The 26,643-nt window shown below is 35.4% G+C and overlaps 1 protein-coding gene and 1 long non-coding RNA gene across 27 annotated transcripts in view; both read left to right on the top strand.

Annotated features, from left to right (window-relative positions):
* C7H14orf39 (chromosome 7 C14orf39 homolog) overlaps nucleotides 1-16,488 on the top strand; it is a 53,985-nt gene extending 37,497 nt beyond the window's left edge. For 16 of the 26 annotated variants that reach the window (XM_081509770.1, XM_081509767.1, XM_081509763.1 and 13 more), the window contains 3 exons: nucleotides 2,692-2,815; nucleotides 7,218-7,275; nucleotides 15,552-16,488. In XM_081509770.1, coding sequence (XP_081365896.1) covers nucleotides 2,692-2,815; nucleotides 7,218-7,275; nucleotides 15,552-15,751 — 382 coding nt within the window. In that variant the 3' untranslated portion in view covers nucleotides 15,752-16,488. Of the gene's footprint in view, nucleotides 1-1,821; nucleotides 1,830-2,691; nucleotides 2,816-7,217; nucleotides 7,276-15,551 lie in introns of all 26 variants that reach the window. The other 10 variants (XM_081509780.1, XM_081509777.1, XM_081509779.1 and 7 more) reach the window with 3 other exon arrangements.
* A 38-nt stretch (nucleotides 16,489-16,526) lies between these two features.
* Nucleotides 16,527-26,643, top strand: part of LOC145513432 (uncharacterized) — a 78,235-nt gene continuing 68,118 nt past the window's right edge. The window contains exons 1-2 of the long non-coding RNA XR_014059390.1: nucleotides 16,527-16,722; nucleotides 17,602-17,733. This is a non-coding gene — a long non-coding RNA (uncharacterized LOC145513432). The remainder of the gene's footprint in view (nucleotides 16,723-17,601; nucleotides 17,734-26,643) is intronic.

The raw sequence follows: 26,643 nt of genomic DNA, 5'->3' as shown, positions 1-26,643 counted from the left end.
GGGTGTAGTGATCGTATACTAAAACCTCTCTTTATGGATGAGAAAACCAATCTGTAAAGTGACTCATTAACAGTCATGGAGATAGTTATGAAGGTATCTTCAGACTTCTATTATTTAATGCTTAATAGCACTATTAAGTGAATTTGAGTGTAAGCATTTTATAAGTATTGTTCCTTTCATATTCACAACAGCTTTGTGAGATGTAAGTACATTATTATCCTTATTTTATAGATGAAGAAACAGAATCACAGATGCTGCAACTCATCAGTGATAGAGTTGAGATTTCAACCCAGGCATTTCTGCCTCTAGAATTTATGGTTTTAACCACTGTATTACATACTGACTTGTCTAACTATTTTTCCCAAATCATTTTATAACTTAACTCCCTTATGAAACAATCTGTCATGGCTGGCTTCTCATTAAGACTAAAATTTTGAGACTGCTTTCAAGATCTTGGGGACAGTTTGGCATCAAATTTAAGAACATGGACTTTGAGTCTGTGTTGCTGCATTCAGATCCCGACTCTGGCACTTATATTCTTTCAAGCAAATCATTTAATCTTTCTATGCTGCAAAATCCTCTTCTATGAAATGAAGGTGATAGTAATGGTAGCTGTCTCAGAGGGTTATTTAAGGAGTAAGTAAATTAATGATGATGGAAATACATAGAATAGAGCCTGACGGTATATGCTTAGAAAGAATTATTTATTATCATTTCATAATTGATTCAGTTCAGTTCACTTCAGTCGCTCAGTCACGTCCGACTCTTTGCAGCCCCATGAACCGCAGCACGCCAGGCCTCTCTGTCCATCACCAACTCCTGGAGCCTACCTAAACCCATGTCCACTGAGTTGGTGATGCCATCCAACCATCTCATCCTCTGTTGTCCCCTTCTCCCCCTGCCCTCAATCTTTCCCAGCATCAGAGTCTTTTCAAATGAGTCAGCTCTTCACATCAGGTGGCCAAAGTATTGGAGTTTCAGCTTCAACATCAGTCCTTCCAATGAACACCCAGGACTGATCTCCTTTAGGATGAACTGGTTGGATCTCCTTGCAGTCCAAGGGACTCTCAAGAGTCTTCTCCAACACCACAGTTCAAAAGCATCAATTCTTCAGGGCTCAGCTTTCTTTATAGTCCAACTCTCACATCCATACATGACCACTAGAAAAACCATAGCCTTGACTAGACGGACCTTTGTTGGCAAAGTAATGTCTCTGCTTTTTAATATGCTGTCTAGGTTGGTCATAACTTTCCTTCCAAGGAGTAAGCGTCTTTTAATTTCATGGCTGAAATCGCCATATGCAGTGATATTGGAGCCCCCCAAAATAAAGTCTGACACTGTTTCCACTGTTTCCCCATCTATTTCCCATGAAGTAATGGGACCGGATGCCATGATCTTAGTTTTCTGAATACTGAGCTTTAAGCCAACTTTTTCACTCTCCACTTTCACTTTCATCAAGAGGCCCTTTAGTTCTTCTTTACTTTCTGTCATAAGGGTGGTGTCATCTACATATCTGAGGTTATTGATATTTCTCCTGGCAATCTTGATTCCAACTTGTGCTTATTCCAGCCCAGCGTTTCTCATGATACGCTCTACAAAGAAAAAGTTAAATAAGTAGGGTGACAATATACTTGACATACTCCTTTTCCTATTTGGAACCAGTCTGTTGTTCCATGTCCAGTTCTAACTGTTGCTTCCTGACCTGCATACAGGTTTCTCAAGAGGCAGGTCAGGTGGTCTGGTATTCCCATCTCTTTCAGAATTTTCCACAGTTTATTGTGATCCACACAGTCAAAGGCTTTGGCATAGTCGATAAAGCAGAAATAGATGTTTTTCTGGAACTCTCTTGCTTTTGATCAACATCCGATGATCCAGCAGATGTTGGCAATTTGATCTCTGGTTCCTCTCCCTTTTCTAAAACCAGCTTGAACATCTGGAAGTTCATGGTTCACGTATTGCTGAAGCCTGGCTGGGAGAATTTTGAACATTACTTTACTAGTGTGTGAGATGAGTGTAATTGTGCGGTAGTTTGAGCATTCTTTGGCATTGCCTTCTTTGGGATTGGAATGAAAACTGACCTTTTCCAGTCCTGTGGCCACTGCTGAGTTTTCACAATTTGCTGGCATATTGAGTGCAGCACTTTCACAGCATCATCTTTCAGGATTTGAAATAGCTCAACTGGAATTCCATCACCTCCACTAGCTTTGTTTGTAGTGATGCTTCCTAACACCCACTTGACTTCACGTTCCAGGATGTCTGGCTCTAGGTGAGTGATCACACCATCGTGATTATCTGGGTCGTGAAGATCTTTTTTGTACTGTTCTTCGGTGTATTCTTCCTCCTCTTTTTAATATCTTCTGCTTCTGTTAGGTGCCTACTATTTCTGTCCTTTATTGAGCCCATCTTTGCATGAAATGTTCCCTTGGAATCTCTAATTTTCTTGAAGAAATCTCTAGTCTTTCCCATTCTATTGTTTTCCTCTATTTCTTTGCATTTTACTTTATTTAATATTATTCTCCACCCAAACCATAGGTTTTCTTCTCCATAGCTTTGATAACTTCAATAGCTACTTCCTCCTTTTTCCTGCTATGCTAATTGCCTTTATGACATAGCACCTATGGTGCTTACTAGTCTGCAATATTTGATAATATGTATTTAACAATTTGATGATTTCTTATTTCTCTGTATCAGAGATAGAAATACGGCTACTGAGAGTCGAACACAAAAGGACTCCCCTGGATTTTCTTTTTTAATGAGTTATACTTCTCGATCCCCTGGATTGAATTTATTTGATTCAGAAATCTCATCACATCAGGTAATATGAGAATCTCAAGTTTTATTTCTAAAATATTGTTCACTAGGACCTCAAAAAGTTTAATTCTTTAATATCAAACTTTCTTGAAGCAGAGTACAAAACAGAGACAATTTATCTTTTTAAAAATTTTATTGAAGTATAATTGATTTACACTGTTATGTTAATTTCTGCTGTTGATTTTTGCTATACAAAGTGATTCAGTTATATATATATATTCCTTTTCATATTCTTTTCCACTATGTTTTGTCCCCGGATATTGAATATAGTTCCCTATGCTATACAGTCAGACCTTGTTGTTTATCCATACTATATATAAAAGTTTGCCTCTGCTAATCCCAAACTCCCAATCCTTCCCTCCCCTTCCCATCTACCCTTGGCAACTGCAAGTCTGTTCTCTATATCTGTGTCTGTTTTTATTTTGTAGATACATTTATTTATATTGTATTTTTAGATTCCACATATAAATGATACCATATGGCATTTATATTTCTCTTTCTGACTGACTTTGCTTAGTATGATAATCTCTGGGTCCATCCATGTTGCTGCAAATGGCATCATTTAGTTCTTTTTAATGGTTGAGTAATATTCCATTGTATATATAATATATAACACATCTTTATCCATTCATCTGTGAATGGAAATTTAGGCTATTTTCACATCTTGGCTATTGTAAGTTGTGCTACTATGAACACAGGGGTATATGTATCTTTTTGAATTACAATTTTGTCTGTGTATATGCCCAGGAGTGAAATTGCTAGATTGTATGGCAACTTTATTTTTAGTTTTTTGTGAAACCTTTATACTGTTTTCCATTGTGGCTACATCAGTTTACAGTCCCACCAACAGTGTAAGAGGTTCCCTTTTCTCCACAGCCTCTCTAGCATTTGTTATTTGTAGACTTTTTAATGATGACCCTTCTGAGTGGTGTGAGATAATTCCTCATTATAGTTTTGATTTGCATTTCCTTAATAATTAATGATATTAAGCATCTTTTTGCATGTGCCTGTTGGCCAACTGTGTGTCTTCTTAGGAGAAACGTCTGTTTAGGTTTTCTGCCCATTTTTTTGGTTGGGTTGCTTGTTTTTTTGTTGTTGAGCTATATGAGCTGTATGTTTTAGAAATTAAGCCTTGTTGGTTGTATCGTTTGCACATATTTTCTCCCAGTATGTAGGTTGTCTTTTCATTTTGTTTATGGTTTTCTTTGTTGTGTAAAAGCTTGTAAGTTCGATTAGTTCCCATTTGTTTGTTTTTGTTTTTATTTCTTTTGCCTTGGGAGACTGACCTAAGAAAACATAGGTACAATTTATGTCAGAGACTGTTTTGCCTGTGTTCTCTTCTGGGAGTTTTATGATGTTTTGTTTTATATTTAAGTCTTTAAGTCATTTTGAGTTTATTTTTGTGTATGGCGTGAAGGTGTGTTCTAAGTTTGTTGATTTATGCGGCTGTCCAACTTTTCCACCACAATTTGCAGAGGTAGTTTTTAAAAGATTCTGGGTATTGATAGTTTAAAAAAGATCCCCCATTGTCTTTATGCTTTTAACTTCAAGTGTCTCACATTGATTCTATTCATAAAAACAGGATCTCAGGATGCAGTGATTTGAAGTGCAGTTAAAGGCAGTTTAAAAATTAGTTTAGCTTTATAGTTCTAAGCAAGCTTCACATATTCTCAAAGTGAAAAAATTTTCAGGTAATAGTTGACCTTTTCCTCTCCATGTGTAGTAGAAACAAAAACTGACAGAATTAAAGAAATAGATAAAAACAAGTTTAGCTAGAGATTTTTAACACCCTTTTCTCAGCAATTGATAGAATTAGACAACACAATCAAGAAATATCTTACATAAAATCCAAACAACCCCATCAACCCCGTTGACCTAATTGACATTTGTAGAACTCCATATCCAACAACTGCAGCATAGTTATTCTCTTCAAGTGGTGATGGTACATTCACCAAGATAGATAGATCATATTCTGGGCTATTAAATGGTTCTTAATAAATTGAAAAGGATAGAAATCATGTAGAATATTTTCTCTGATCTCAGTGAAATTAAATTAGAAATCAATAAGATATTAGGAAATTCCTGAATATTTATGCCATGGATCAAAGAATACATTAGAAAAGATTTTCAAATGAGTTATGAACATTCAGCATATAAAAATCTGTGGGTTCCTGCCAAAACCAGAACAAAATAACTTTAAATAATTAGTAGAAAAGAAGAAAGATCTGTCATCAGTGACCTAAAGTTCTACCTTGAAAAGCTAAAAAAAGAAGGTAAACCCAAAGTAAGTACAATTAAAAATAAGAAAGATAAGAAGTTATTGAAATAGAAAACAAACAATAGAGAATATTAGCAAAGCTAAAGTTGGTTCTTTGAAAAAAACTAACAATTTATAAACTTACTAGATTGATAAAGGAAAAGATTAGACAATTTACCTATATTAGGAATGAAAGAGAGGATATTATTATAGCTCCTACTTATTTTAATGATAAGACAGTATTCTGAAATAGAAGACTGGTAAGGGGAAACTTCAGTTTCTACATATTAAAATATCCTATAAACCTTTGAGTAGATGGATGAAACTGGAGCCCATTATACAGAGTGAAGTAAGCCAGAAAGAAAAACAACAATACAGTATACTAATGCATATATATGGAATTTGAAAGATGGTAACGATAACCCTATATGCGAGACAGAATAAGAGACACAGATGCATGGAACAATTTTATGGACTCTGAGGGAGAAGGTGAGGGTGGGACGTTCTGGGAGAATAGCATTGAAACATGTATATTATCATATGTGAAACAGAACACCATTCCATGTTCGATGCATGAGACAAGGGCTCAGGGCCGGGGCAATGGGATGACCCAGAGGGATGGGATGGGGAGGGAGGTGGGTGGGGGGTCCAGGAAGGGGAACACATGTAAACCCATGGCTGATTCATGTCAATGTATGGCAAAAACTATTACAATATTGTAAAGTAATTAGCCCCCAACTAAAATAAATAAATTTATAAAAAAAAAACAAAAACCTTTGAGCAATCAAAATAGTGCAATCATGGTACAAGGATTGATTGATTGATCCATGGCATGGACAGTGTCTTGAAACAAAAGAATTTAGACTGTGGTATGAATAGGGCCACAAATTAGGAGGGATAAATTAGGCATTGTTGTACACGTGCACAAGTAGATTCTATGTGCTTAGTCGCTCAGTCGTGTCTGACTCTTGGCGACCCCATGGACTGTAGCCCCCAAGGCTCCTCTGTCCATGGGATTCTCCAGGCAAGAATACTGGAATGGTTTGCCATTTCCTTCTCCAGGATGCTATAGACGCATTAAATTTTAAAATGTTAAAAATATTTCAGAAGAAATATAGGTGAATATTTATCAGATCTTAGGAAGAAGAAGGATTCTCTAAGCATGAAACAGTGGAAGAAGAGGCAAAAGAAAATAACAATGGTTTTGGTTTGATTACATACAAAATTTTTATATGTCAAAAAGTTTTAAAAGCAAAGCAATGATGTGATATAAAATATTTGCAATAATATGACAAAGAATTAAGATCTTTATTATGTAAAGAGCTTATATGTACCAGAAAGAAAATTACTGCCTCAATAGAGATATGGATAAAGTCCATTTGGTGAATAGGTAATTCACTGACAAAGAAATTCAAGTGACTTAAAAAAATCTCTGGGAAAAACAGCCTTCCTTATTTATTGTCAAAGTATATAAATCTGCATAATAATATTTATTCAAGTGTGATTTATATTAGAAAAAGAAATAGAAACAATCTAAATGTTTAAACAGAAGAATGATTGAAACTATATGTTATGTCCATATAGAGGAATACTAAAATGCCATAAAAGGAATAAAGTTTTAGAAGAATAGTTACATGGAAAAATGCTCACAATGTAATGTTAAGAGGGGAAAAAAGAGAACAGAAAACTATATTTAATGATCATAGTTTTTGAAAAGCCCATTTTATAAAGAAAACAAATTCTTTTGGCAGCAAAAGTTTATTTGAACTGACATGAAGCTATCAAACTGTATTATTTTATTATATAATACAACCTGATTTGTAAAAGGCCTTTACAATAAAACAAAGGTAATTAGAATTTTAGCTTATATTAATATTCCAAAGTAGGAACTATCTTGGTACAATATGTATTGCCTATTTATATTTTATATATTGCCAGAGTCAAATCAATAAGCCTTATTTTAATATGTCAGTGATAGTTTTAAAGATAGACCTCTTTTTAATTACAATCATATTCTATATAGAATGTTGCCATTTTGTCTACTCTAATTATGCTTATTAGAAGAACTAGGCTTTGGAGTCTAATATAAATGCTATACCTACACTTCTATTGATTTCATGAGTAATATTTAATGGAAATTATTTTTCAGTTTAGTGAACATTATTCTTCAGGCAATTTAAATCCTCTCTCATCACAACAAGAAATTGGTAAGTGATTTGAAATTTGCTATATATAAAACTTTCACCATTTGTGTTTAGCTTGTCTCTGATTTTCTTAGGCACGTAGTTAATATTCTTTAAAAATTACTGGTACTTCTGCATCACTTACTAATTATTATTTTTAGCAGTTTATCTTATTCTCTCACTTCTCTCACTCTACCAAAGCTTGCTTTTTCCAATATTATTAATGATTTCAGTTCAGTCAGCTCAGTCACTCAGTTGTTGTCCGACTCTTTGCGACCCCATGGACTGCAGCACACAGGCTTCCTTGTCTATCACTAACTCCCAGAGCTTGCTCAAACTCATGTCCATCGAGTTGGTGATGCCATCCAACCATCTCATCCTCTGTCGTCCCCTTCTTCTCCTGCCTTCAATCTTTCCCAGCATCAGGGTCTTTTCCAATGAGTCAGTTCTTCTCATCAGGTAGCCAAAGTATTGGAGCTTCAGCTTCAGCATCAGTCCTTCCAATGAATATTCAGGACTGATTTCCTTTAGGAGTGACCAGTTTGATCTCCTTGGAGTCCAGGGGCCTCTCAAGTATCTTCTCCAACACCACGTACAAAAGCATCAATTCTTTGATGCTCAGCTTTCTTTATGGTCCAACTCACATTAATGGCAACCCACTCCAGTACTCTTGCCTGGAAAATCCCATGGATGGAGGAGCGTGGTAGCTTACATACAGTCCATGGGGTCGCAAAGAGTTGGACACGACTGAGTGACTTCACTTCTCACATTAATTGGTATTAATGACCAACCAATTATCAAACATTATGAGTATTTTATATTTATTATCATATTCAGTCTCTTCACAGCATTTGATATAGTTGAATATTCTTGTCTTCCTTCTGGAGTTTCTGTATTTCTTCTTTTTAAAAACATTTTTGGCTACAGCCTGAGGCATGTGGGACCTTAGTTTCCCCAGCAGAGATCAAACCCAAGCTCCCTGCATTGGAAGACAGAGTCTTAACCACTGGATTGCCAGGGAAGTCCCTGGATTTCTTTTTATCTTGCTGGGGCTTACTTTTCATTGCATTTTCTTTCTTCTTTTATCTCTTTATTAATTCATTTATTCAACATTTAAATATATATATATATATTACATATATAGTATACTGGATATCCCTGGAAGAGGGCATGGCAACCCACTCCAGTATTCCTGCCTGGAGAATCCCCATGGACAAAGGAGCCTGGAGGGCTACAGTCCATGGGGTCACAAGGAGCTGGACATGGCTGAGTGACTAAGCACAGCGCAGCACAGCAGCACACTTGATACCAGATACTACTTCAGGTTGTTAACGGTAGAATAGTGGACAAAAATGCAAAGTTCTCATAGGGTTTATTTATGTTCTAGTGGGAGAAGCTGAAAATAGACAACCATTATATGCCAGGTAATGCACTAAAAACAGTTGATATGGGTTTGAATTGGCAGCCAGACTCATGTGTCACAAATTTTATTCTTAGGTTTAATTAGCTTTATAGAAAGATATGGGATAGTCTCATTGAGAGACTCACCAGCTACCAAAATAATAATAAGCTTTCTTTCACTACCTCATCCACAAGGGATGTGTAAAGCTGCTATGCATAAGAGGAATGGCACAGGTAAGTCACCTTGACACACAAAAGCAGCAGGCTCAGTTTGCCGCCAGTGTTTGAATGCTATTCTAATCATGAGGCCCAAAGACTTTGTATCAACTCACAGCTCCTCTAATTCAGGTATCATCCCACCCAGTAGACTAGGCAGATACATCATTCTACATTTACCATAATTCTGAATTTTCTAACAGAACAGTGCTATGAGGAGTCAGACTCCAAAGTTATTCTTCCAGGTGGGCCTGGATCAGCATGCGCTTTATGTTAACTCTAATCACTTGTGGGGATAAGTATTATGAAGAAAAGTAAAGCAGAGTGAGGGAAATAGGGAAAATTTGGATTGGGAAATTAGTTGCTGTGTTACAAGAGAATCAGAGAAGGCATCACTAAAAGGCAGCATTTGAGCAGAGACCTGAAGGAGGTGCAGGTTCTAGGCACAGGGTGCAGAGACCTTGAGATAGGACTGTGCTCAGCATGTTCATTGAATAGCAGCTAAATTGATATGATTAGGATAAAATAAATAAGGAAAAACCGGTAGGAAATTGAATCAGAGAGGTTAGAGGGAGAACACACCATACTACGCCCTTACACCATTAAGGACTTTGAGGTGGTGGTGGTGGGGTTTCTGTTTGAGATAGGAAGCTATTAAAGAGTTTTCAGCAAGAACTGAAATGATCTGACAGGGTTTGTGTCTTTTTTTTTTTTTAATTGGAGGCTAACTAGTTTACAATATTGTGGTGGTTTTTGCCATACATTCACATGACTCAGCCATGGGTGTACATGTGTTCCCCATCCTGAACCCCTCTCCCACCTCCCTCCCCATCCCATCCCTCAGGGTCATCCCAGTGCACCAGCCCTAGCACCCTGTCTCATGCATTGAACCTGGACTGGCGACCTATTTCACATATGATAATAAACATGTTTCAATACTATTCTCTCAAATCATGCCACCCTCACCTTCTCCCACAGAGTCCAAAAGTCTGTTCTTTACATCTGTGTTTCTTTTGCTGTCTCGCATATAGGGTCATCGTTACTCTCTAAATTCCATATATATGTGTTAGTATACTGCATTGGTGTTTTTCTTTCTGGCTTACTTCACTCTGTATAATAGGCTCCAGTTTCATCCACCTCATTAGAATGGATTCAAATGCATTCTTTTTAATAGCTGAGTAGTAGTCCATTGTGTATATGTACCACAGCTTTCTTATCCATTCATCTGCCAATGGACATCTGGGTTGCTTCCATGTCCAAACTATTGTAAACAGTACTGCGATGAACGTTACGGTACACGTGTCTCTTTCAATTCTGGTTTCTTCGGTGTGTATGCCCAGCAGTGGGATTGCTGGGTCGTATGGCAGTTCTATTTCCAGTTTTTTAAGGAATCTCCACACTGTTCTCCATAGTGGCTGTACTAGTTTGCATTCTCACCAGCAGTGTAAAAGGGTTTCTTTTTCTCCACATCCTCTCCAGCATTTATTGTTTGTAGACTTTTGGATAGCAGCCATTCTGACTGGCATGAGATGGTACCTCATTGTGGTTTTGATTTGCATTTCTCTGATAATGAGAGATGTTGAGCATCTTTTCATGTTTTGGTTAATCATCTGTATGTCTTCTTTGGAGAAATGTCTGGTTAGTTCTTTGGCCCAGTTTTTGATTGGGTCGCTTATTTTTCTGGAATTGAGCTGCATGAGTTGCTTGTATATTTTTGAGATTCTTTGTCAGTTGCTTCATTTGCTATTATTTTCTCCCATTCTGAAGGCTGTCTTTTCACCTTGCTTATAGTTTCCTTCATTGTGCAAAAGCTTTTAAATTTAATTAGGTCTTAAAAGAATTGCTTGGCTGCTTTATGGAGAACAGACCTTATGGAAGCATGGGGGAAACTGGGGAGATTTATTAGAAAGCTATTGAAATAATACATGTGAGAACTGATAAAGGTGAGGTTGAAGTCAGTGGAAGTGGTGAAGAGAGGACAGATTTTAGTTATTAAAATTTTATAGTTATTTAGCTTTTAGTTTAATTTTAGTTTAGTTATACAGTTATAGAGATTTTAGTTATATAGTTTTATGAAGATAAGAGTTGTTAAGGATTTACTTATGGACTGGATGTAAGGATTAAGAGGAAGATGGATGATGCCAAGATTTTGATATGAATAATAGTAAGAATAGAATTAACATCTATTGAAATATGGAAGGCTGTAAAAGTTAATTTGAGATTGACAGTGTCTTATACAGTGTTAGCTGCTCAGCCATGTCCAACTCTTTGCGACCCCATGGACTGTAGCCTGCCAGGCTCCTCCATCCATGGAATTCTCCAGGCAAGAATACTGGAGTGGAAAAAAAAAAAAAGAATACTGGAGTGGGTTGCCATTTCCTTCTCCAGGGAATCTTCCCAACCTAGGGATCAAATGCGGGTCTCCCACATTGCAGGCAGATTCTTGACTGTCTGAGCCACTAGGGAAGCCCTTGAGATTGACAGGAGTTTAATTTTAGAAGTATTATCATTGAAAAGTCTATAGTAGATATTAAATGAAAGTAAATGGGAAATTTTATATTTGTATCTGAAATTCAGTGGGGTGAGACATATATTTTGGAATTGTCATAAATGGTTATTAAATACCACAACACCAGAATGAATCTACCAATTGTAGACATGCTTTAAATGCCTACTATTTAAAATATTAAATCTATTTACATTTTCCCCTTTGACTCTTTTATTCATTTGACACTCATTCACTTTAGCATTTTCAAATATTTTAATACAGGTGATGACCAAATTCATATCTTCCCTCCTGTCTTCTCCCAATTCTCTTAAACTCCCTTACCTTACATTTTTTGCCTCTCCCTAAGTTTTATTGAGATAAAATTGTCATACGCCACTTAAATAAAAAATTTAAGATGTGTGACATAATGATTTGATGTGCATATATTGTGAAATGGTATCCCACAGTAAGTTTAGTTAGCATCCATCATCAAATTAGATACAATAAAAACAAAATCTTTTTCTTCACCATGAGAACTTTTAGGATTTAATCCCTTAAGAATTTCCATATATATAACACAACAATGTTAACTATGGCATCATGTCATTCTATCCCTAGTATTTATTTATCTTATAACTGTAAGTTTGTACTTTTTGACATCTTCACCTCTTGTAACCATTAATCTGATCTCTTTTTCTGTGTGTCTGGTTTTCTTTCTTTTCCAATTTTTTAGATTCCACTTATAAATGAAATCATATAGTGTCTGACTTATTTCACTTAGCATAATGCCCTCAAGGTCCATCCATGTTTTTGTAAATGACAGGATTTTTTCCTTTTTTATGGCTGAATAATATTCATATGTCTATATACATTTTTAGATATCTGATGACTACTTTATCCATTCATTCATCAGTGTACACTTAGGTCATTTCCATGTCCTGGCTATTGTAAATAATGCTGCTATGAACATGGGGGTGCAGAAATTTTTTCAAGTTAGTGCTTTGTTTCTTTTGGATATATTCCCAGAAGTAGAATTGCTGGATCATAGAGTAGTTCTATTTTTAATTTTTTTTAGGAACTTCCATACTGTTTTCCATAGTAGCTTTAGAAGTATATAAATCCAACAACAGTGCACAAGGGTTCCCTTTTCTGTACATCCTCACCAACATTTGTTATTTCTTGGCCATTCTAACAGGTATGAGATGATATTTCATTGCATTTTTAACTTGCATTTCCCTAGTGACTAGTGACATTGAACATCTTTTCATGTTCTTGCTGGCCATTTGTATATCTTCTTTGGAAAAATGCCCATTCAGACTGTTTGTCCATTTTTAATTGAGTTACTTGTTTGCTGTTGAGTTGTATGAGTTCTTTATATATTTTGGATGTTAACTCTTTATTGGCTATATAGTTTACAAATGTATTTTACCATTTTGTAAGTTGTCTCTTCACATTGTTGATTGTTTCTTTTGTTGTGCAGAAGTTTTTTCTTTTGCTTGTGCTTTTAGGTGTTATATCCAAAATATTATTGCCAAGACTCAAATCAGAGATCTTTTTTTGTATAGTTTCTTCTAGGAGTTTCATGGTGTCTGGTCTTAAATTTAAGTCTTCACTCTATTTTGAGTTAATATCTGTAAGTAGTATAAGTGGTCTACTTTCATTCTTTTTCATGTAAATATCCTATTTTCCCAACAATGTTTATTGAAGAGGCTATCTTTTCTCCATTGAGTATTCTTGGCTCCTTTATCAAATATTAGTTTTATATGCTTGGGTTTATTTCTGGGCTCTCAGTTCTGTTCCATTGATCTATTTATCTGTTTTTATATGTCAGTACCATTCTGTTTTGATTACTATAGCTCTGTAGTATAGCTTGAAATCAGGAGTGCAATTCCTCCCTCCTTATTCTTTCTCAGGATTGCTTTGGCTTTTCTTTTGTGGTTCCATATAAATTTTTAATTTTTTTTCTACTTCTGTAAAAACAGTCATTAGAATCTTGATAGAGATCACACTGAATTTATAGATAGCTTTTGGTAGTATTGGCATTTCAATTAACAATGTTACTTCTTCCAATCCATGAACACAGGATACCTTTCCATTTTTTTTTGTCTTTAATTTTTTTCACTAGTGTCTTACAGTTTTCAGAGTAGATGTTTTTTACCTCTTTGGTTAAGTTTATTCCTAAGTATTTAATTATTTTGATGTAAATTGCAACTTTATTGAATTTATTGATTAGATATTAGAGATTTAAGATTTTTAGTTCTTCTTGGATCTATAGCTATGTTATAGCTATCTTCTTTTGTTTAAGTCTTACGTATGTATACTAAAGTCAGTGAAAAAATGAAGTGAGAAAGGGAAAGAGGAAGAACTCAAGATCAGTCTATCCATCTGTCCATCCCTCTATCCATCCATCCATCCACCCAACTTTTGCTGGTTGGATCAGCTTTACTTAGGGTAAAGTAACCGAGATATTTGAAAATATATGAAATTTCAAAATGGCACAAAATGAATTGTTTTGCTTAATGTAGTAATTGAATTGGTTCTATGTGGAAAAAATATAGATGCTTTAAAAGACTTATTTCAAATAAGCCTTTGGATTGCTATACATTTTAAATTGTTAAATAGTAATTAAAATTATAATTAAGATATTGAAATTTTATTTTACAATTATAATCTTTTTTTTAAAAATAAATATATTTATTTTAGTTGGGGGCTAATTACTTTACAATATTGTAGTAGTTTTTGCCATACATTGACATGAATCAGCCATGGGTTTACTATAATCTTAATATAATGAATGAAAAACAATATTTTTCTTTAATGGCAGTTCTTAGAATCATTAACCAAATAATTCTTTATGAAGCTGATTTCAAAAGTTCCTTTTAAAAGTATAAAACTCTTTTAATTGTTATGTCAGTTTCCTTGAACAATGCCATGAAAAGTATATTGTAGTTACTCAATTAATAATAGTTGAATAAACTTGACTTATATAGTATGTTTCAGATCACTGGATCTTTCTCCATTCTTTTTCTATGATTTTAGGTAATGCCAAGGATTTATCATCTCTTTCCTGTTTAGCCCCATTTCTAAACATTTTCCTATTCCAGTCTTTCTTATTATCTCTTGAGAAATTCTTATAAAGCAGTTCAAATCTTGTCATATCTTTGCTTGAAAACTTTTAATGGGTTCATCTTATCTACCAAATAGAGTACAGATTCTGTAGTTGGAAATTCATTCATTTCCAAGCTCATCTTTGTTAATTCCATTTTAATAACTCTTTGTTATTTCTCAATGCTTCTGATAAGTTGAATTGATTTCTGTTTCCCTTATATTTCTTTTTTTTAAATATGAAATTTGAACATAATATTTATTTAAACATTTAATTTAATTATACAATGCAAGACTCATATTCACTGTTTTACCTTTTACTTGAAGAATACAAAATTAGTGCTATTTTCTTTAGTTGACTAATCATAGACATTATCATATCTTTTAGCCTAAAAACACTTCCACACAATTAGCGAAAGCTATTTCCTTAGTTAGAATAATCATTGGTTTTAAAAGTAGTTAGACATTACTCAGTTCAGTTCAGTTCAGTCGCTCAGTCATGTCTGACTCTTTGCAACCACATGGACTGCACACGCCAGGCTTCCCTGTCCATCACCAACTCCTGGAGCTTACTCAAACTCATGTCCATCGAGTCATATCTGTTTCTGTTCCTCTGTGCTATTCTCTCCAGCTGAGATTTTTTATTCCTTTTTCTACCTTATACACTAGCTTTCATGGTGGCTCAGATGGGAAAGAATTCAATGCAGGAGACCCACTTTCGATCCTTGGATTGGGAAGATCCCCTAGAGAAGGAAATGGCAACCCACTCCAGTATTCTTGCCTGGAGAATCCCAGGGACAGAGGAACCTGGCGGGCTATAGTCCATGGGGTCGCAAAGAGTTGGACACAACTGAGCGACTAACACAACACTCTTTATATACTTGAATTAAATTACATCAAAGTAGGGTTTAAGTTTGAAACTGTTTAACCTTCCATAGTACAAAAGACAAAGCTTTGCACATCAGAGGAAAACAATTAAATATCTGATTTAATGTTACCCTATTTATTGTATGCTGTATACTGTAATTTGGTAGGTTGTACAAGTTATGTAACATAAATAGCATGACACTGTGCTATTTATCTTCCTCAGGAAACTTGTTTGGGAAACCAGAAAGAGAAGATGCCTTTACTTTTCCTTTTCCATCAGACTCTTCAACTCATACATTTGGAGCTGAAAGGGATGATTTTAGTTTTCCGTTTTCAATTGAACAGGATAAAAACTCAGCACTTTCTTCTGTAAAAGGGTTTTCATCTTCCTCACAAAATACCACACAATTTACTTTTTTTTGAACTAGTTACTGATTTATTGAATTATTTTACTGCTCTGCAATTATCTAGGGCATAAATTTATATTATTACTTAAACTATGAAGACCACTTTCTTTTGTTGATTAAAGAAATAATGGGTTACCATAGTAAAATTATTTGATTATATTGATTTAATATTGAAGGAAATCAAGCCTGTATCATCTACATTTGTCTTTATTTGCAGCATTAGTTATCATTATTTATTTTGGTTTTGATTTTGCAAGCTATATTCTTTGAGAACCTATGCTTCACTGCTACAGTAAAGAGAGTGGTACTTTACAACGATCTTGAAGAATGTATACTATTGATATTGAATAAAATGTTATTTTTTATAATACAACAAAAATTTAAATATTACTCATTATTCTAATATGGTATCTTTAATAGAAGAAAATTAAATGTGAATGGCTAATTTATGAAAGTTGGATGGTTGCATTAATGGTGATACTGTTAATATTTATTTTTGCTTAAACGTTTTTGAAGAACACTTAAAACTTTGATTCCTGTCTTCAACAAAAAATTCACCTTTATGTTTTTTATGTATTAATAGTATTTGCTTATCAGTCATTTATACAGTTAAATGAAGATAATTAAATTTTGATGAAATTGTATAAATATAATTACTCAATATCTTTGTACCTGTGCTTTTTAAAACTAATTGTACTGAGTTATGAAGTAATAAAGAGTCTGACTTCATAATTTGATCTGTGACTGCAGAAAGACTTTGAGCCTCACCTGTCTTCTTCCCCTCCTGCCCCACATTTGGTCAAGCTGGTAAGAAAGCCCAGGAGTTTCCTCCTTTGGCATCAATGGAACATTCAAAACCATGTATAGGAACTTTTGTCATGGCCTATCCCTAACTGCCGTAAAAACCCAAAGCTAGTATCTCCTTTCTCTGCCATTTTCAGACTAGGTTTTGAGATCGGGTCTGTTCTCCCCAGAAAATGTTGTTCTGTAAGTAATAAGCCTTGTCATAGCTTTTTGGAGTGTGTGGTATCATCAGTCTCAATATCCAAACCAAATTTTGGGTGAAAATCAATCTTGTTTCTTCAAGATGTCTATGTATATCACAATTATAGTAACTAAACCTTCCTAAACTTTTTAGAAGTTGAAAGGATGGTATTACTAAGGGTAGAAAGAATTTAAGGAAACTTTGGACTGTTTAAAAAATCTTCAACAGCTGGTTGACTGATGAAAATTTTAGTTAAAAAGCTGGAATTTTTCTTTTTATATCAACTATTAATTTTATTGTGTATGATTTAATTAATTGGTGGTTTTGACATAATAAAGACACTAACTGTATATGAGAAAGGATAAAAATGCTGTAACTGGGTTGTTACTTAGTAAGAGGTTCAAAACTGGGTTTAGCTTGGAGCAACATACTGATGGCATGGTTTATTTTTACTCTTAAATAGAGAAATGTCTAGCAAACAAGTACGGTTAGATTTACCATGTAAAGATAAAATAAATGTTTTTAAAGTATCTACACTGTGTGTGACATTTTGAGGACATATATAATTGCTATGGTATTTACATTTTTTAAAATATTTGTTCATTTGGCTTAGTTGAGCATGTGCGATCTTTGTTGCAGCTCTTGTTCTTCACTCTAGTTGTGCTGCTCGGGCTCCAAAGTGCACAGGCTGTCTCCCTACTGTGTGTGGGATCGTAGTTCCCTGACCAGGGATCGAACTATATCCCCTGCATTGGAAAGCAGATTCTTAACCACTGGACCAAGTCTTTATACTTAAGGAACTTAAAATTTAGTTGAGGAGACAAAGTGTAGGAATCAACATAGCATATTAAAATAAAATTGTTAATAATCATATTCTATAGCTTATAACTTGGTCTCTGCAAGGGAAGAGGTTGAAGGCTCAAGAAACCTTTCTTTTCTAACTCTGTCATCATGGACTGGAAAGCCTGGGAAGAATTCATTGAAGAGGTAGGACGTGAATTAGGATTTTAAAGGTATGTAGATTATAAAATCCTTTCGTATAAAGCTGCCTATTTTTAGTTTTACATTTTATATTGCCTAATTTTAGTGGCTAGTGTTTAGTACGATTTCATTAAATGCTTGTTGGATTTATAGGATTGATCTGAATTTGTAAAGGAGGCAGTGAGGACTTTCTAGGTAAGGGAAACAATATGAGCAAAAGAAAAATGCAATCACAAACTAAATTGTGTGGAGGAAGTTAAAGAGTAAGCGTATACAAATTGTAAAATTTTTTTTTTGGTTATGTGAAAAATGCCATTGGTAGTTTGATAAGGATTGCATCAAATCTGTAGATTTCTGTGGGTAGTATAAACATTTTCACAAACGATTTGTTAAATATATCTTTCAACTTCTTTGACCTGTGAATTGTTTAATTTCCAAATATTTAAAGTTATATAGATATTTTATTTTTACTGGTACTTAATATGATTGCATTGGGATTATTTAACAGATGATTTCTATTCTTTTAAATTTGAGTCTTCTGTAGCCCCACGTATATGTGATTAGTCACTCAGTCCTGTCCAACTCTTTGCAACTCCATGGACTGTAGCCTGCCAGGCTCCTCTTTCCATGGGGATTCTCCAGGCAAGAATAATGGAGTGGATTGCCATGCCCTCCTCCAGGGGATCTCCCCAACCCAGGGATCAAACTCAGGTCTCCTGCATTGCAGGTGGATTCTTCACCATCTGAGCCATCATATAGTTTCTTTGTAAACAAATTATGTGTACTTGAAAAAGTGTATATTTGGCAGTTGTTGGGTGTAATGTAGTAGTCTTATTAGTTAGGTCAAGGTGTTTATGGTGTTGTTCAGATCATCTTTATCTTTGCTCTTAATTGCTAAGAAAAGGCTAGTAAAAACTATGACTTGGGCTGCCCTGGCAGTCCAGTTGTTAAGACTTCATCTTCCAGTGCAAGGGGTGAGAGTTCAATCCCTGGTCGGGAATGAAGGTCTCATATGCCTAGTGGCCATAAAAATCCAAAACATAAAACAGAAGCAATGTTGTAACAAATTCAATCTCTGCACATACTCCCTCTAATAGTCCCATATAATATTGTGGCTTTTGTCTCTTTGGTCAGAATGAAGTTGAGAAATGTGTGTTTTTAGGTGAGCACATTACCTAGGGTTTTATTACTAAGAAAGAAGAGGAAACTAGATATTGAGAAGTAATTAGTCCCGTATTATGTGGTTTTTGTTTTGCTTCTTTATTTATATAATAGCAAATTTTAGGACTTGATGACATGTATTCACCTTTACTCACCATATTTCATAGTATATTCCTGGGTACATTTATTTTTATGCTCAAGTATGTCTTCCAAGAGTGTTTCCCAAGATGATTCTTGAATAGTAAACCTTCTGAGGCCTTTTATGTCTGGGAACATCTTTATTTTTCTCTTTTATTAATTTTTAAAACTCAAATTTCTTTTTTTAAAAAATTGAAGTAGAATTGACATACAATATAATATGCATTTCAGGTATACAACATAGTTTTGATGTCTATGTGCATTATGAATTGATCACCATGATAAATTTAGTAACCGCTTGTCATCATACAAAGTTATTACAATATTATTAACTATAATTCCTATGTTGTATGTTATATCTCATCTCTGTGACTTATTTTATAACTAAATTTGTACCCTTTGATCCCCTTCACCCATTTTGCCCACTCATTTTCCTTTCTGGCAACCACCTTATATCTGTTTCTGTATTGTTTTGTTTTTTAGATTCCACATACAGGTGAAATCATACAGTATTGTCATTCTATGTCTGACTTCTTTCACTTAACCTATTGCCCCCTAGGTTCACTCATGTTGTTGCAAAGGGCAAGATTTAATTCTCTGGAGTTATGTTCCATTGTGTGTGTGTATATATATGTATATATACACAAGGGAACATTGTGTGTTCCACATCTTTCTTATCTGTTTATCAGTGGTACCTTAGGTTACTTCCATATCTTATCTATTACAAATAGTACTGCAATGAATATTGAGGTGTTCTCATTTTCTATGGATGTACACCTAAAGGTGGAATTGCTGGATCATATGGTAGTTCTATTTTAATCTTTTCAGTAACTCCTTATTGTTTTCCATGGAGGCTATACCAATGTGCAGTTTCACCAACAATACACGAGTTCCTTTCTCTCCACATCCTTGCCAACACTTTTTATTTCTTGTCTTTCTGATAATACCCATTGCAAAGTGTGTAATGTGATATCTCATTGTAGTTTTGATTTGCCTTTCTGTGATGACTTTAATGATATTGAGCACATTTCATGTGTCTCTTGGCGATCTTCATATCTTCCTTGGGAAAAAGATCCTCTGTCCATTGTTAAATTGTATTTTTTTATATTGAGATGTATGAGTTCTTTATATATATTTGATGCTAACCCCAGGTCAGACGTATCATTCTGTTCAGTTCAATTGCTCAGTCGTGTCTAACTCTTTGTGACCCCATGGACTGCAGCACACCAGGCTTCCCTGTCCATCACCAGCTCCCGGAGCTTGCTCAAACTCTTGTCCATCAAGTTGGTGATGCCATCCAACCATCTCATCGTCTGTCATCCCATTCTCCTCCAGCCTTCAATCTTTCCCAGCATCAGGGTCTTTTCCAGTGAGTCAGTTCATTGCATCAGGTGGCCAAAGTATTGGAGCTTCAGCATCAGTCCTTCTGATGAATATTCAGTGTTGATTTCCTTTAGGATGGACTGGTTGGATCTCCTTGCAGTCCAAGGGACTCTCAAGAGTCTTCTCCAACACCACAGTTCAAAAGGATCAATTCTTCGGCGCTCAGCTTTCTTTATGGTCCAACTCTCACATCCATACATGACTACTGGAAAAGCCATAGCTTTGACTAGATGGACCTTTGTCCACAGAGTAATGTCTCCGCCTTTTAATATGCTGTCTAGGTTGGGCTTCCCTGGTAGCTCAGGTAAAGAATCTGCCTGTAATACAGGAGACCCAGGTTCAATTCCTGGAACAGGAAGATCTCCTGGAAAAGGAAATGGCAACCCACTCCAGTACTCTTGCATGGGGAATCCCATGGACAGGGCAAGCTACAGTCCATGGGATTGCAAAGAGTCAGACATGACTGTGCGACTAACTCAACTCAGGTTGGTCATAGCTTTTCTTAAAAGGAGCAAGTGTCTTTTAATTTCATGGCTGCAGTCACCATCTGCAGTGATTTTGGAGCCCAAGAAAATAAAATCTGTCACTGTTTCCATTGTTTCCCCATCTATTTGCCATGAAGTGATGGGACCAGATGCCATGGCCTTAGTTTTATGAATGTTGCATTTTAAGCCAGCTTTTTCACTCTCCTCTTTCACTTTCATCAAGAGGTTCTGTAGTTCCTCTTTGTTTTCTGCCATAAGGGTGGTGTCATCTGCATATCTGAGGGTATTGATGCTTCTCCCAGCAATCTTGATTTCAGCTTGTGCTTCATCCAGCCTGGCATTTCGCATGATGTAATCTGCTTAAAAGTTAAATAAGCAGAGTGACAGTATACAGCCTTGATGTTTTCCTTTCCCAGTTTGGAACCAGTCTGTTGTTCCATGGCCAGTTTTAAATGTTGCTTCTTAACCTGCATACAAATTTTTCAAGAGGCAGGTAAGGTGGTCTAGTATTCCCATTTCTTAGAGAATTTCCACAGTTTGTTGTGAACCACACAGTCAAAGACTTTAGCATAGTCAATGAAGCATAAGTAGATGTTTTTCTGTGATTCTCTTGTTTTTTCCATATTCCAATGAATGTTAGCAATTTGATCTCTGACTCCTCTGTCTTTTCTAAATCTAACTTGAACATCTGGAAGTTCTTGGTTCACATACTGTTGAAGCCTAGCTTGGAGGATTTTGAGCATTACTTTGTTAGCATCCAAAATGGTGCAATTGTGCAGTAGTTTGAACATTCTTTGGCATTACCTTTCTTTGGGATTGGAATGAAAACTGACCTTTTCCAGTCCTATGGCCACTGCTGAGTTTTCCCAATTCACTGGCATATTGAGTGCAGCACTTTCAGAGCATCATCTTTTAGGACTTGGAATAACTCAGCTGCAATTCCATCACCTCCACTAGCTTCATTTGTAGTGATGCTTCCTAAGGCCCACTTGACTTCAAACTCCAAGATGTCTGGCTCTAGGTGAGTGATCACACCATCGTGGTTATCTGGGTCATGAAGATCTTTTTTGTATAGTTCTTCTGTGTATTCTTGCCACCTCTTCTTAATATCTTCTGCTTCATACCATTTCTATCCTTTATTGTGCCCATCTTTGCATGAAATGTTCCCTTGATGTCTCTAATTTTCTTGAAGAGATCTCTAGTCTTTCCCATTCTATTGTTTTTCTCTATTTCTTTACACTGATCACTTAGGAAAGCTTTCTTTTCTCTCCTTGCTATTCTTTGGAACTCTGCATTCAGATGGATATATCTTTTCCTTTCTCATTTGCCTTTCACTTCTCTTCTTTTCTCAGCTATTTGTAAAGCCTCCTCAGACAACTATTTTGCCTTTTTGCATTTCTTTTTCTTGGGGATGATTTTGATCATGGCCTCCTGTACAATATTATGAACCTCTGTCCATAGTTTTTCACGCATTCTATCAAATCTAATCCCTTGAATCTATTTGTCACTTCCACTGTATAATCGTAACGGATTCGATTTAGGTCATACCTAAATGGTCTAGTGATTTTCCCTACTTTCTTCAATTTAAGTCTGAATTTGGCAATAAGGAGTTCATGATCTGAGCCACAGTCAGCTCCCAGTCTTGTTTTTGCTAACTGTATAGAGCTTCTCCATCTTCTGCCACAAAGAATATAATCAATCTGATTTTGGTATTGACCGTCTGGTGATGTTCATGTATGGAGTCGTCTCTTATGTTGTTTGAAGAGGGTGTTTGCTATGACCAGTGTGCTGTCTTGGCAAAACTCTGTTAGCCTTTGCTCTCCTTCATTTTGTACTCCAAGGCCAAAGTTGCCTGTTACTGCAGGTACCTCTTGACTTCCTACTTTTGCATTCTAGTCCCCTATGATGAAAAGGACATCTTTTTTAGGTGTTAGTCTAGAAGGTCTTGTAAGTCATCATAGAACTGTTCAACTTCAGTTCTTTGGTATTAGTGGTTGAGGCATAGACTTGGATTACTGTGATACTGAATGGTTTGCCTTGGAAATGAACAGAGATCATTCTGTCATTTTTGAGACTGCACCCAAGTACAGCACTTTGGACTCTTTTGTTGACCACGAGGGCTACTCCATTTCTTCTAATGGATTCTTGCCCACAGTAGTAGATGTAATGGTCATCTGAATTAAATTTGCCATTCTGGTCCATTTTAATTCAATGATTCCTAAAATGTCAATGTTCACTCTTGCCATCTCCTGTTTGACTACTCCCAACTTACCTTGATTCGTGGACCTAACGTTCCAGGTTCCTTTGCAATGTTGTTCTTTACAGCTTCGAACTTTACTACCATCACCAGTCACATCCACAACTGGGCATTGTTTTTGCTTTGGCTCAGCCTCTTCTTTCTGGAGCTATATCCCCACTCTTCTCCAGTAGCGTATTGGGCACCTACCAACCTGGGGAGTTCACTTTCAGTGTCATATCTTTTTGCCTTTTTATAGTGTTCATGGTGTTCTCAAGGCAAGAATACTGAAGTGGTTTGCCTTTCCCTTCTCCAGTTGACCACGTTTTGTCAGAACTCTCCATCGTGACCCATCCATCTTCGGTGGCTCTACATGGCATGGCTCATAGTTTCATTGAGTTAGACAAGACTGTGATCCATGTGATCAGTTTGGTTATTTTTCTGTGATTGTGATTTTCATTCTGTCTATCCTCTGATGGATAAGGATAAGAAGCTTGTGGAAGCTTTCTGGTGTATCATTGCAAATATCAATTTTTTAGGTTGCCTTTTTTGCGTTGTTGATGGTTTTCTTCATTGTGCAAAGTTTTTTTAGTAAGTTCCATTTGTTTATTTTTGCTTTTGTTTCTCTTGCCTGAGAGATCCAAGAAAGTATTGCTAAGTTCAGTATCAAAGAGAGTACTGCCTATGTTTTTTTTTTTTCTGGAAGTTTTATGGTTTCAGGTCTCCTATTTAAGTCTTTAATTCATTATGAGTTTATTTTTGTGTATGATGTAATGTCTAAGCTGATTCTTTTACATGTAGCTGTCCTGTCTTCCCAACACCATTTATTGAAGAGGCTATATTTTCTCCTATTGTGTCTTCTTGCCTCCTTTTTTGTAGATTAATTTGACCAGTATGGGTTTATTCCTGGCCTCTCTATTAAGTTCCATTGATTTATGTGACTGTTTTTGTGCCAGTATTGAATTGTCTTTATTACTGCAACTGTGTAGTATAGTTTGAAACAGGGAACATGATACCTATAGCTTTGTTCTTTCTCAAGATTATTTTGGCTATTTGGGGTCTTTTGTGTTTCCATGCAAATTTTGAAGTTATTTATTCTAGTTCTATGAAAAATACCAGTGGAATTTTTATAGGTATTGCACTGAATTTGTGGATTGCCTTGCAAAGTATGGTCATTACAGTATTGTTTATTCCAATCCATAAGCACAGTATGTCTTTCTATTTGTATCTTTAGTTTCCTTCATTGGTATCATATAATTTTTGAGTACAGGTCTTTTACCACTTTGGTTAGACCTGTTCCTAGACTTTTTGTTCTTTCTCATGCAATTGCAAATAGAATTATTTTCTTAATTTCTCTTTCTGATAGTTTGTTGTTAGTGTATAGAAATGATTTTGGTGATATTGAGCAACAGATTTCTATATATTAATTTTGTATCTTTCAACTTTACTGACTTCATTGATGAGTTCTTTTAGTTTTTTGGTGGTGTATTTAGGGTTTTCTATGTATGGTATCATGTCATCGCACATAGTAACAGCTTTACTTCTTCTTTTCCAATTTTCATCCCTATTTTTCTTGTCTAATTCTGTGGCCAGAACTTCCAATGCTATGTTGAATAAAAGTGGTGAAAGGGGACATCTTTGTTTTGTTTCTGATCTTAGAGGAAATGCTTTCCACTTTTTACCATTGAGTATGATGTTGGCTGTAAGCTTGTCATATATGGCTTTAATGTTGAGATATGATTCCCTGTATACCCACTTTGTTGAGAATTTTTTAAAATCGTAAATGGATGTTGAATTCTGATTAAAATTTTTTTCTGTATCTTCTGAGATGATTATATGATTTGGGGGATAAATCCTGCTTCATCATGGTGTATAATCTTTTAATGTATTATTTAATTTGATTTGCTAATATTTTGTGAGGAATTTTGTATCCATGTTCATAAGTAATGTTTGCCTGCAGTTTTCTCTTTTTGTGGTGTCTCTGTCTGATTTTGGTGTCAGTTTGATGCTGGTCTTGTAGAATAAGTTCCTTCCTCTTCAGTTTTTTTAAATTGCATGAGAAGGACAGGTGGTAACTATTCTTTTACTGTTTGGTAAAATTTACCTTTGAAGCTGTCTGGTCCTGGATCTTTGGTGGGAATTTTTGGTTATTGACTCAGTTTTATTGCTGGTAATTTGTCTGTTCATATTTTCTATTTTTTCCTGACTTACTCTTAGAAAATTGTACATTTCTAGGAACTTAACCATTTCATCTTGGTTGTCTAATTTATTGCTTTTAATTATTTGTAGTAATCTCCTATGATTCTTTGAATTTCTGTGGTGTTGTCTGTAACCTCTCTTTCATTTCTGATTTTATTTGGGCTCTCTCTCTTTATTTGGTGAATCTGGCTAAAGTTTTATCAATTTTGTTTATCTTTTCAAAGATCTAACTTAGTTTCATTTATCATGTGGTTCCTTCTTTTATCTTTAGTTGTGGAAAATCTTTTCTGCTAGTCTTCAGGTTGTTTCCATTGATAATTTCTCTGTAAGTAATTGCAATTTTCCTGTGCTTGTGGGAGAAGGTGTATTCAGGGCTTTCCTGTTCTGCCATCTTCTCCATTTCTTGATGATGATTTTTTAGATGCAATACTGAAGACACGGTAATGAAAGAAATAATTGATATGCTGAACTTCATTAAAGTCAAAACTTCCTGCTTTGCAAAAGACATTGTCAACAGAATAAGACAAGCTACAAACTGCAAGAAAATATTTGTGAAAGATATATTATTATCCAAAACATACAAAGAATTCTTAAAACTGCACAAAAAGAGAACAGACCATTCAGTTGAAAAATGGGCCACATATCTGAACAGATGCCTCACCAAGAAGATGTACAGCTGGCAAATAAGCATATGAAAAGATGCTCCACAATATATGTCTTCAGAGCAATGCAAGTTAAAACAATATGCTATCACTGTACACCTATCAAAATTGCCAAAATCCAGAACACTGACAACTGACCACGATGTGGAGCAACAGGAGCTCTCATTCACTGGGGTGGGAATGCCAACTGGGATAGCCATTTTGGAAGATAGTTTAGCAGTTTCTTATAAAGCTAAGCATACGCTTACCATATGATCCAGCAGTAGTGTTTCTTTGTTGTTACCCAAGAAGGTACAAATTCTGTCCACACAAAAACTTGTTCTTGGATTATTTGTAATTGCCAAAACTTGGAAGGAACCAAGATATCCTTTAAGGAGTAGGTGAATGGATAAGTAAACTTTGGTATATCAGGAGAATGGAAGATCTTTCAATGTTAAAAAGCTATGAAAAGATATGGAAGAAACTTAAATGCATATTACTAAGTGAAAGAAATCAGTCTGAAAAGACTATGTACTATACAATTCCAACTATAATACATTCTGGAAAAGGCAAAACTGTGGAGATAGTAATATTAGTGGTTCTGTGGGGTCCGGACATAGGGAAGGATGAATAGGCAGAGCACAGGATTTTTAGGACAGTGAAAAGACTCTGTATGATAATATAATGATGGATACATGT

The sequence above is a fragment of the Giraffa tippelskirchi genome, chromosome 7 (genome assembly GCF_054371585.1).
Source record: "Giraffa tippelskirchi isolate mGirTip1 chromosome 7, T2T-mGirTip1v1.2.pri, whole genome shotgun sequence".
NCBI classification, from domain to species: Eukaryota; Metazoa; Chordata; class Mammalia; order Artiodactyla; family Giraffidae; genus Giraffa; species Giraffa tippelskirchi.
This window is presented reverse-complemented; position numbering and strand designations above follow the sequence as displayed.